Consider the following 12,710-nt stretch of genomic DNA (forward strand, 5'->3'; position numbering starts at 1 on the left):
AAGACGCCATCTGTTATTAGTTTGTTAGTTATATTTGTAATAACAAACAATCACATAAATAATTTTTTTCAATAACTGTGGAATGAATGAATTGAGAATAAATTGTATCTAATTTAATAGATTATGATAAACTGAAAATATATACAGGGTTTTCTGGTTAAAAATTCATATTGATTTGTTATTTGGAAGCAACATTTTTTTTGTGATTCAAACGAGAATGAACATAAGAGAAGTTACATTAGTTTTTGCACAAAATGAATCTGCTTTTTTAAAATAATTTACTGTAGATCAATCTATTTTTTTTAATAAAGCAAAGAAATGGGAGGTTTACGACCTTAGTCACGAATAATATTCAAATAATCGATAAAACGGCCATTATGATAAATCAAAAACTATCTAATAATCATTTCTTACTGGACATCTATTTCGTAACTCACAACTGTAACTGTAAAATGCTTATGTGAAAAAATTCACGTGTTACCAATTTCGCGAGATATTCGCCTTTGGCAAAACTTTTAAAACTAAAGAAATGGGTTTTGAAAGCGATTAGGATTCTTTCATCAGACCCGTATTGGAATAACCAAATAACTCGAACGAACGCAAAATGTTTAAATCTTGTATATATACGTGGCATAGTAAAAAATGCTCACACTGCGTCTATTCCAACTTGTGTTTTTACGAAAATGGACCAAACTTACCTTTGGTCTCATCTGTAAAATGATAACTTGGTTCTAGGAACGGTCAGACGATGTAATTGGAAGTCTTAGTATAGTTTAGTTGTGAAATTCACCAGCGGTGCAATGAATTCCAATTTAAAGCTAATAGAACGTTTTCATAAGAGTGTACGAAAAATGAGACCTGAAAAGATGCTAATAGCTTTACATGATTTAACACAATGCGACTTTTGCTCTTTCCGAAAACAAAAAATGTGTAAAAAGTTCTGATACCAATCCTAACAGAAGGATACGACAGAACAGATGGAAAGCTAGTTTCTTTCATTTTCATAGCAATATTTTATCCTCTGGAATGTTGAAGATGTCTATCAGGCCTCTTCGCTATCAGTATTTGCAAGTTCTCATTATTTAATATATTCTTACAATTCTTACAACTGATGAAACAATTTTTTTTATTTTAATATTGTAGCAAGATTAAAGACATTCATATACACAATTTTTTGTATATATAAATATAGAGGAATGTTTTGTGATATTACAATCTATTTTATTCTACCTCAAACTACTAAAACTGGAAAACTTGAAACTCTGCTGTCTCATTAAATAATTATTGCACGTACTCAAAGGATTCAATCCTCTTAAGTCTTGGGATCATGTTTGTATTGTCTAAAATCTGGATTTCCTCCAGTAGCCAGTAGCCAATGTTCATGGCTACTGGCAAACTTGGTTGTGATTTGGGTAACAGTCTCCATCTGAAAATCTGGATGGATGTCACTGTTTCTGCAGTACCAGGGTTCATCCATTTGGTTCGTTAGTATTTTATTCTGGAATCTTTGAATAATTTCGATGTTTCTCTTAATTAGACAACCATAGAGTTATATGCCATAATTCTAAATAGGTCTCAATATTTGCTTGAATAGAAGCATTTTGTTATACGTGGATATTTTTTAAGGCATATTTTTTAAGTAAGTACCGTTTTGGAATTAAAAAAAGAAGTAAAAAGATATATGAAAGCCTGTACCTTAATCTACTTTTCTACATAATTGCCGTGAATATTGAGGCACTTGTCATAACGTGGCACTAGTTTTTGAATACCCTCCTCATAAAATTCTACCGCCTTACTTGTTAACAACTGTATCACAACTGTTTTGACTTCGTTATCGTCTTGAATACGCTGACCGCCCAGATGTTTCTTTTAGTGCAGGAACAAATGGTAGTCGCTGGGCGCCAGATCAGGGCTGTAGGGAGGATGATCTAGAGTTTCCCATTAAAAATATTTGATGAGATCTTTGGTCCGATTAGCCACATGTGGATGGGCATTGTCATGCAGCAAAACAATTTTGTTCGTAAATTTCATAGATCTCACGATGAATATTGATCGGTTTTACGCCTTTACCACTAAGAAATCGTATAACAGCCCGTTCTTCACAATCTGCAGGACTCACGATTGTCGGAGACATCTTAAACACTCAGTAAACAATGTACACAATGAATAATCAGACTGTAATGGCGTCAGTGCGTAGACAAGAGATGTAAGTAACCAGCGCGCATGTGCGGAACGCCGACCTTGGGGTTGCGGCGGCGGAATCGCAAAACGGTACTTACTTAAAAAATATGCCTCGTATATATATAATGTCAAGCTTTCCACGTATCTGTTTGATATGGATTTTCCAGCGAAGTCTCACGTCGAGAGTCATACTGATCATTCTTATAGAATTCGTAAAGTTGATTTGACTGGATTTAGTTTTATTCATCTCAATACGCCATCTCTTGGTCCAGTTGCTAATTTGGTCGAAGGATATTGTTTGTACTCACCACCCATGGCCACAACTGCCGTGTTAACAGCGAAATTAAATATTATGTGGTGTTCAAGATCAGGGATGTCACTAATGTACAACATATAGAGTACAATCAAGTATGATACCCTGCGGTACTCCTGCCTTGATTTCTTTTATATCAGAATACATACGACTCACCTCGCTTTACCCCGAAATATCTATCTGACAAGGAAGACTTCAAGATTTGGGAATATTGTTTTGGAAGAACCAATGATTTCTTCTTATTCTCGGAGATCAAAAATAAAATGCGAGGTCAACGTGTTTCTACACATGAAGACGCGGTTCAAATCACATGATTGGAGGTATACAATCGGAATTCAAAAAATGCTTCGACAATTGGTTTAAATGCAAGCAAAAGTGTATTGATCTTATTGGAGAATATTTTGAAAAACAATCATATCTAAGTCATATCCAATATTTGTTTTTATTTAACTATCTCAAAATTTAAGTAGCAATATTTTATACTTGTTTTGGATACGCTGATCAGTATTTCATCCTTATAGCAACATGAACATTATGAACTGATCGTTGAGATCGTATCGTATCTCATAGTTTCTTCATCCCTGGCCGATTCAGGTGAACTATGGTCTACACTCGGGTTTCTATCTATACAAACTTGTTATTAGTTATTAGCCTTTTATATCAGTTTTTACATCTGTCTCAGTGTCACTTCTCTGGCTTCATTCCTATATCGAGCCTACACCTGAAATTCTGACTATAAGAATTGGTAAGCTGAATACTAAACTATCCCGAATCAAATTCGAACTAATGGAAACTTTTATTTTTGCGCTGTATATATATATATATATATATATATATATATATATATATATTATATTTACATTATATATATTATATATATAATGTGAAGTCTAATATTATCCTGCACTGACAAGAGGACAAAAGAATCGGAGGTGCGTTAGACAGAAAAGGAGAGTGCGTGAATACAATTTTATATTTGTAAAAGTGCGAAGAGTGCCGAAAATGACGTACCGTTGAATGTTGGCATACTGACCTACTCTAAGCAATCTTCCAAAATTAATCTGGGGTTAGACCAAGCGCTGTTAACAGATCTTAGTTAAAATCATTGAATCCAATTTATTGAAAAAATAGTATACAAAAATATATATATATATATATATATATATATATATATATATATATGTATATTTATATATATATATATATATATATATATATATATATTTATATATATATATATTTATATATATTTATCTATATTTTATTACAACAAACATTTTTAAGAAATTTTTTATAATATTAGAAGCTTCCTTGCTTCTTCAAACCATATTCAAAAAAGTTAAAATATCTCAAAAAAATTATTAATTAGCACTATTGCGTTTGGTAGTTTCGACAATATCAAATTATGAAGTCCAGCAAGGTACTAGAATTTATTTCGCACTCATTATCTGTTAATTCGTATTTGTGGTCTAATCTCAGAAATTTCTCTGGCAACAACGGATTTGGGTGAACGAACTTTTAAATGCAAATTCTACATTCGTAAAAATGTTGACGTAAAACACAAACGCACCAAGTAGGAAGTTTCACCGAAACAATTTCGAATTAACATCGGTACCAAAAACGCTTGCCAAACTTTCAACTATATCAATTTACTTGCAGATCTACCTTATTGTAAAGAAGAGAAATCAACAATATTTTTTATGAGTACCTTGTTTCTATCATTAAATAAATAACTAAATATTAGCGCAAAATGTTTGGAATTTGATATGTTAGTTTCATTATCACTTCGAGGAGCTGTTTTTATAGGCAGTAAAAGAAAAATAATGTTTATTACCCTAAAACCTTACCGATAAAAACGGTTAATCTTAGGTTATTGAGTTAATCCTATCCAATCTGACCGAAAAAATAGGTTAATAAATGCAAAGTTGATACAACAGTAGCAGTACAAAGCCAACTTTGAACTGAGCTGGAAATGCAATTATAGATTAAATGTAGATTTAGCGAAATAAAAACTTTTTTTAAGTAAAAGGTAAGTACAAGGATGTAAATCCTATTACACTCTAATAGTTCGAGTGATGCTTGCCGTGTGGAGAAACCTGAGGATATTGATCTTGAGCTTCTGTAAGTTGTAGCGTTATGGAAAGATCTTGGTAAATGATATCAAAGGCTTTTACTTCTCCAAAGAAAGGACTTCGGATAGGATATATTTATGCTCTGGGCGTCTGGCCTTGCAGATACTGCGACTTTCCTTCTATGCTCATTTCTGTATTGAATCGAGTATCCTGAGGGTATGCTAAGTAGCAGAAACCAAATGTGCGAGTATTAATTTTGAAAAAATTGATATTGGTTTTTTCACTCATGACCAGATTTTTGGGATTTTGGACCATTTTGGCCTAATTTCGGTAACAATTTCCAACTGTTGAGAAATTGTTTGTGTGAATTTATGGGGTTAAACGGTGTCTTCAACTAGCAAACGTATTTGAAGCAAGATATCAAGATATTGCGACATACTGAACACCTCTGTCCTCATTCCCATTCATTAATGTATGTTTTTCTGTGTGAATGTATATATTCTGTGATCAAAAAACTTTTCATTGGTCAGCACAGAAGTTTTGTATCAATTGGTGATAAAAGTCTATACGAAAAAAAATTGGGTCAGTACGTAAAGGATATTAACCATCTTATATATATATATAAATCGAATTCCGTGTTATCTGTCCTTGTTCCGAGGCTGCATCTCCGGTGCTTTGAGCAATGAATTGTTTTACCCTAGGCATGTTGCTAACCTTACCTAGGAACCCTCCTCCTTGATCCGGGCTTGGGACCGGCATCGGCACTTGCTGGGCTACTCAATCCACCCAGCTTGTACCGGAAGCGGAGATAGAATAAAATAAAATAATAAAATCGTACGTAACAACATTCCACACGGAAGAAGACTTGTTGGACAGTTGGCAATCAACCTTACAAGAACTACTGCAGAGAAACCGGAACTGAACAGACGCTACGCCTTCTACACGATGATGATGATGATGATGATGATGATATAAATAAATCTTGAGTCAATGGACGGTTAAGTTTGTTCCTTATGTTATATTTTGTGTAATTCTGTTTTATTTTATTGCTAATTTTCTTCCATTTTCTACCATGGGAAAATTAAATTGCACATTAATATTTCATATGAATTTAAAACTTGCACCTACAAAGTTATTTTGAATATGTTCAAATGTCTAAACGTAATGCTGCTTCAATAATGGGCATTATGAGTACTTGTTGTGCAACATAGTTAAATCCTAGACAATTTACAAATTCAAAACATTACGAAACTTTTTTATAATCATTGTATGACGCGTCCTATCGCGAACGATATATTTCAAATTGATATGCCATCGGTCTTATACTATTTTTTTGGTGTAATGTTTCCAAAAATGCATTTCGCATACTTACAATCATCATTCAAAGACCCTCAAATTTTCATGCAATGCACCGAGTGCCGCTATAAGAATTAAATAAAAAATTCTACAATCCTTTTATAATAAAGGTATATCAATAAAGAATGTTTTGTATTGGCAACACCGCGTCTTATAATAAATTCGCATATTATTTTCAAATGTAACACTTTAATATTGTGCGTAACAGGATGCGCACGCAATTTCGGTAAATTATTGTCGAGGTTAAATGTCTAATGATACTGCCATACTTTTTCTTTAAATTAAGGTTATAATAATGACGAGTTTTGTTATTCTTTAAAGAATTTAGGTAACCTAGACATAATACAGTTTACAATGAACAATCATTATTTCAATATGTTTAAGTGTGCAGTAAACTTGCACTGATTGTTTTTAATAGGAGCTACATACTAGTGTATGTTTTTTTATTGTTGCAGTTTTGCTTTCCGAACATTTCCTTGGGCGTCCTCTTTTTCTCTTTTCCATTTCTCTAGCTTGCCAAATCCTTTTTGCTGGTATATTGTTTTCCATTCTACAAAGGTCTTAAAACCCTCGAAGCTGTTGTTTTTCAATTGTTTTAATCACAGGTTCTACACAAGTCCTTTCTTATCGTTTCTGGTGATACCTTAAATTCTGGGTAAGTATTTCATATCAGCTACTTGGATTTTGTTTTTGACAGAGTTTGTAAGTATCCAGCTTTCGTTACCACATATAAGGACACATTCATTTTGATGTTTTTTGTTTCTTTGCAGAAAATTTATGTTCACCACATAGTAAAGTTTGATTGCGGCGCTGATTTTTTCATTCATCTCCGCTTCTTGATTTCCATCGGTCGCAAATATGTCTGATCCTCTTTACTTCTTCCTGCTGTATTCCATCCATTTTAAGTTTCTTATTTCTCCACTCACTACCATGATTTTTGTCTTCTCTTTATTGATATTCATGTTTTTAAATTTTTTTGCATATTTCCATATTCATAAATTATGCTTCAATTCTTCTTCATTTTTAGCGAACAATATTAAATTGTCAGCAAAAACAATCCAGAGGTTTCTATGTTTCTGGGTCGATTTTTTTAGTTCATGGTCTATTTCTGGATTTGATGGATAACTAGTCTGATTCTTTTTATAATGAAAAATTTTTAAAGTAAATTTTTTCAGTAAAATACCTCAAAACTAATACTGAACAGCATTTTTCACCTAAATACGACACAATATACACACGAATGTGAAGAATCATTCTAAACATAAACGGTAGGAAGTTTATACATTTTATTATTTACCCTGTAGAAGTGAGTTTTAGATCAAGATCAAATCAAATATGACAAAGAAATGTTTACTGGGGGCATACTTACCATTTCCTTCCATTATTCCATGAGTCAAATATAGGGGCGCTCTGCCTGTTGTGGCGTTAATTGAAAACACCGATTTAATAGTTTTTGGATTCGTCAAAACTACAGTATAAACACTACCCAGATTCAGTCCATAAATAGAACCATACTTTTTGGATAAGTTTGTCAAAGTAATATATGGGTTTTTTGGGTCCATCCATGGTAAGTAACCGAAAATAGGTATACCCCAAGGTCCAGGTGGTAGACTATAATTTTTCCAAATTATGTAGGTAATCCACAAAACAAACAGCGCTATTAAATATAAATACATCTGAAAATAAAATACCAAATAACGTTGAAAAATATGTCTCAGAAGCAAAGTTTTGGATATTAAAGTTACTATTTTGTAAGGAGTTTGCTTATTTTTATCATTAACAACATATGTTGAGTAAGTGGCAATGAGAATCAGAGGTTGATAAAACATTTAGGCTAGTTAACACCTAAACAAATAGCACCGACATTATGTGATCTGTAATTGGCCGAAATTGAATACAAAACCTATTCATAACAATATTTAGCTTGTTATGTTTTCTTATTATTGCAATACTGATCCACTGACGTCATAATCTAAATTGAAATCTTATTTTCGTTCGAACAGACACAGTTCAAATGTCACTTTTTCCGATCGCTAAATACTATGAAAAAAAAATTAGTTGGAGAGGTTATCACGACCAAATTATATCGTAATATTACTGTTATTTTGTGCATAAATATTTTCACTATTTGAATATCTAGCAGGGAACTCATATAAAAATAGAAGTCAGATAAGATAACTTTTTTGTAGAATCCCGTATTTACAATTTATACAAGTCTGCTATATTCTAAAATTGACAATCAAATACGAAAAATAACGATAGAGTACAAATTACATATCGTGTGTTGCCACTAGCAACACTCAGAAAACGTTCAGAGAGACCAAACGAAATTATATGAGAGGATTGAGTTAAATGGGACCGATAGAGTTAGCAATTTTATGGTCTATTGCAAAGTCTTTTGAAGTAAAACTCTCAGTTAAATATGCCTTTATGGAGACATTTCATTTTATTTATTTAAAAAGCTGTTCATATCTACAAATGGGAAATTTTTTTAACAAAAATGAGAAAATCAGATTGGATCACACTGCTTCCTTTGACAACACATTTAACAGCTCTTAGTTCCTTTTCGTTTAGATTTGTTCGGCATTTCATTATGGATTATTTTTATTATTTTTTATCTAATTATGGTTCAATTCGTAAACTTATCGTTCATTTGTCGTACTTGATCGTACTTCAGAAAATAACAATAGATCATTTTTAGAACACATTAACTCTTACTGATCCGAGGATGGTCCCAGCAATACCTGGACCAACAAAGAAAACACAAAAATATATTTCCTTCCTTTCCTTCCTTTTTTCTAATAAGAATCGACAAGTTGCTCAAAATAGCCATTAACTGCCGACATCACCTCTTCATTGTAGGCAAATCTTTGACCAACTAGCCATTTTTTTAGTCTGGCAACAGAAAATAATCCAAGGGAATTGAATCTAGCGAATAGGGTTCATGAGGTAACAATTCCAACTTTAATTCATTAATTTTGGCCATTTCAATAAAGGATGGGTGAGCTGCTGCATTGTATTCATGAAACCACACTTTCTTCTTAGCCAAATACGGTCGTTTCTGCTTGATGTCTTTGCTTGAATGTTACAATAAATTCGCATAATAGTCGCTATTTATAATTTTTCATTTTCAAGATAATTAATGGAAATTATCCCACGCACATACCAAAAAACGACGCCATGACCATGCTTACAGATGGAACGGTCTTTGTCTTCTTTTTAGCCGATTATCCCTATTCAGTCCGTTTCGGGAATGAAGTGATGGACCCACGTTCCATTCATGGTTATGAAACGGCGCAAAAATTATGTGAAACATTGACAAACACCCGACGAAAACATCTTCATGAAGGTATTTTTGTTCCATTGTAAGCAAACGCGACACCCATCTTGTTCACTTCTGGGATCATCTTCGTAATTTGTATTTCCTAAGACGCTTTGGTGTTAGAGGTTTTCTGCGATTTTGCTGTAGCTAGGTGAACTTCTCATCAGTGAAATGGCCAACGACAATAAATAATACAAGAGAACCTAAAAATCATGACACTCACAGCCCTACAGACGAAAATTTTCCCTATATTAAAGCCATTCCCAAAATATATCATATCCCACACAAAAATATTTCATGCTTAGTAGTAACTCAATGTGTTTCTTTATCGCGAGACGCTGAGCATGGAAAAAGCTTTAGCCTCTGTGCAGAGATGCATTTAAAAAGATCCAAATCAATGAATTCGTCGCTCTTCTCATCAAATGAGATTGTGTCCGTCTACTTTATAAAATTATGTTGGATTAACAGCTTCAAAGATTCACATTGTTCAAGTATTACCTCCAAATGACCATTGTATGCATTGTCAACTCAGCGAATGGGCTAGAACATATATTGATATTGAATTCCCATTAAAAACTTTGTTCTCCGATGAAGCCACCGTGGTGGAATGAGTACAGAAATAAGCAGAATCACATTTCGTGGGAGGATGATCTACCTTTGTGGTAACACCATTACATCAACAAACCTTTACTGCCACATAGCCAAAATCTTCATTGTCATACAATTTTCTAATCAGTAAATCCCGATACATTGATATTAAAGATATATTTCTATGTTTTATTATGATTTAAAATTGTGTATCTGTAAGAAGACAAACTCTTAATAAAAGCGAACAAAAACTCCAACATAACATTTTCAAAATTGAATATACCGTATTTGGGTAAGGTACTGATTATTCCAATTTGTGGCTAGAATATTTGTGTTTCAACCCATTGCTAAGTTTTCATACAAACTTACCTCAAAAGTAATAAATAATAACAACCGCAAAATCATTTTGAAGTGAACGAAGACCGAATTAAGATTAGTACACTTGCACTCGCATTATTCAGAAAAACAGTTTGCAACAGCTTTAAATGATAAACTGAACTCGATTAATTGCCACATATCTACTATCATTGAAAAATTTTGAAAATAAAGACAATTCCGTACACGATTATTATGATAAATGATATAATTGGAAAACAACTTGAATACAGATTTTGTTTATAGGTTAAAAATACGTAAATCAAATATATCATCAAGTTGAAGATCTATATTTATCTCATTACATTTAGAAATACCTTTATACCTAGCATAAATATACAAACATTCCCGTCATTAGTTAATATTTGACATAATTCCTTCCAAAACATAATAAATAAAAATAGGTTCATTTTATTTCATATAAAAACGTTAAATAAGGTTAATCAACCTTCTAAATTGATTAGCCATTCACTACCAAGGTCAAATAGTTTACATAACAGCTTTTATATTCGCAACGATATAAATAAACTGATTGCCCTGATGCCACATTTTTATGTTTATCACATTTCACGAAATTTGTAATATATGAAAACTTCACTGATAATTACGAGGATATCAAACCTTAATACAATACAAGAATATGAACCAAATATAGATTTCAATTTTATAGGGAGAAAAAATAAGACTGAAAAGACTAAATGCATTTTATTTTCTCCAAAAAACACAATCTTACACCCCAGAGCTCAATAACAATCGCTTAAAATTTGTCCATAACATCAGATTTCTTGGAATGATTTTTGACAGAAAACTGAAAGCACGTAAACAATCACGAGCATATCTCACTATAACTGCTACTGCCTTAAACCAACCAAAAATCATTCAAAATAGAGCACTAAGAATAGCAGCAGGAGCACTCAGTTCCAGCTCAATAAAAACCTTGCAATTCGAAACCGAAGAATTTCCTTTACATTTCAGGAAAAATATACCTTGCCGCTTTATATGCGCTATCCATCAGCACAAACCAACTCAATCCAGTTTATTCCATCATACATGACAATCGCTACAAAATTCCACATCCGATTAACATCAAAACATCATGGTCGATCAATATCCCTCCGCAGACACTACACAGTGCAAATTTAACAAATTAGAAATTCCCAATGTCTTGATTGGAAAAGAATTTGCTCCTAGACTTGATAAATTTCCTAAATTTCACTTCGCATATACAGAAGCATCCAAAACCCCGGTGGCAAATATCAAAATCGAAACTATGTGATGTGAAATCGAAAATGGAATGATTACTCCAAGTTAAATTAACTAGGTTACGAATAGTCCACACTAAATTTGCCCACAGTTATTTCAATACCAAAATTGAGTCCCCACAATGTGAACTATGCAGGACAAAACTCACTGTGAAACACTTAATAACTGACAAGATAAGACATAACACTATAGAACAAATACTTGGCAAAAATTGTAATATCCAAAATCTTTTTAAATATTTGAATAGTTTCATTCTGCTTGCAAAATAAAAAAAAAGTTAAACCTCAACTAGGTACTCAGTTTTGACTGGCGGTTAATTAATAAAAATGTTTTTTTGAAACAATTTCAATGTCTATTGAAACATACGAATTGAAGATACAATTCTTCCAATTTAATAAACTATTTTGATTGCTAATTGATATTTAAACATACAATAAAAAGAGAAAACTTTCTGCCCGCATTGTATATTGTAGAAATTTATTTAACATTTTCGTAATTATCGCCAGCGTAGTTATTAATAAACAAATAGTTTTAACACGTGCATGAATTAATACAAATAATGCAAATAGAAGTACTGACGTTGTAAAATATAATTAAAGAATACATTCATTATCACATTGTTGATTTATTTGATATAATAGAAACTATAGACGTTCCGTTGTAATTGACAACGTCGCACATAACCTCACAAAATGATTCGATACACCGACCGGTCTCTAAAAATAGCGTCGATATATTTTTATAAAGAATTCGTTCGACGTTATTTCGCTGATATTTCAAAAAATACTTAATTAAATCTACTAAATATATAACTTACCTTTTAGATATAATTTAGGTCATATCACGAAAGGAACAAATATTACACTACTACCTAAATGGTTCACCAAAAGCGACTCCTTTGCCACAGAACTGACAAAGCAACAGTTGATGTTTGATATCGATAAGCCGGAAGAGAATACAGGGGACGCACCAAATTTTCAAAATCATTTTTATCACTACTAAATATTATCATTTTGTAATATACGTAGAAAAAGTTATTGCTAGGAACTTGTGGTCACTAAAAAAGGGACAATTACTATAAAAATTGGTTTTTCTGTCAAAAATAGTCTAAACTTAACAAAAGTTTATGAAGAAGAAAAATTTCAGCTACAGATTACTGGGTCGATTGTTTAAATGGGCCTGATTGCATCAGGAAACAACGACATTTATTTATTTAAATAACTAGGCTACAGCATTTAAA

At 32.3% G+C, this 12,710-nt stretch overlaps 1 protein-coding gene across 2 annotated transcripts in view; it reads right to left on the bottom strand.

Annotated features, from left to right (window-relative positions):
• The window catches only part of LOC130900612 (cytochrome P450 306a1), a 31,935-nt gene extending 19,543 nt beyond the window's left edge, over positions 1-12,392 (bottom strand). Inside the window, exons 1-2 of one of the 2 annotated variants that reach the window (XM_057811327.1) lie at positions 12,288-12,392; positions 7,292-7,598 (exon numbers count right to left, since the gene is read on the bottom strand). In XM_057811327.1, coding sequence (XP_057667310.1) covers positions 7,292-7,598 — 307 coding nt within the window. In that variant the 5' untranslated portion in view covers positions 12,288-12,392. Of the gene's footprint in view, positions 1-7,291; positions 7,599-10,201; positions 10,462-12,287 lie in introns of those variants that run through there. The other variant, XM_057811326.1, reaches the window with a different exon arrangement.
• Positions 12,393-12,710: the final 318 nt, after the last annotated feature.

This window comes from Diorhabda carinulata, chromosome X (genome assembly GCF_026250575.1).
Source record: "Diorhabda carinulata isolate Delta chromosome X, icDioCari1.1, whole genome shotgun sequence".
Taxonomy (NCBI): Eukaryota; Metazoa; Arthropoda; class Insecta; order Coleoptera; family Chrysomelidae; genus Diorhabda; species Diorhabda carinulata.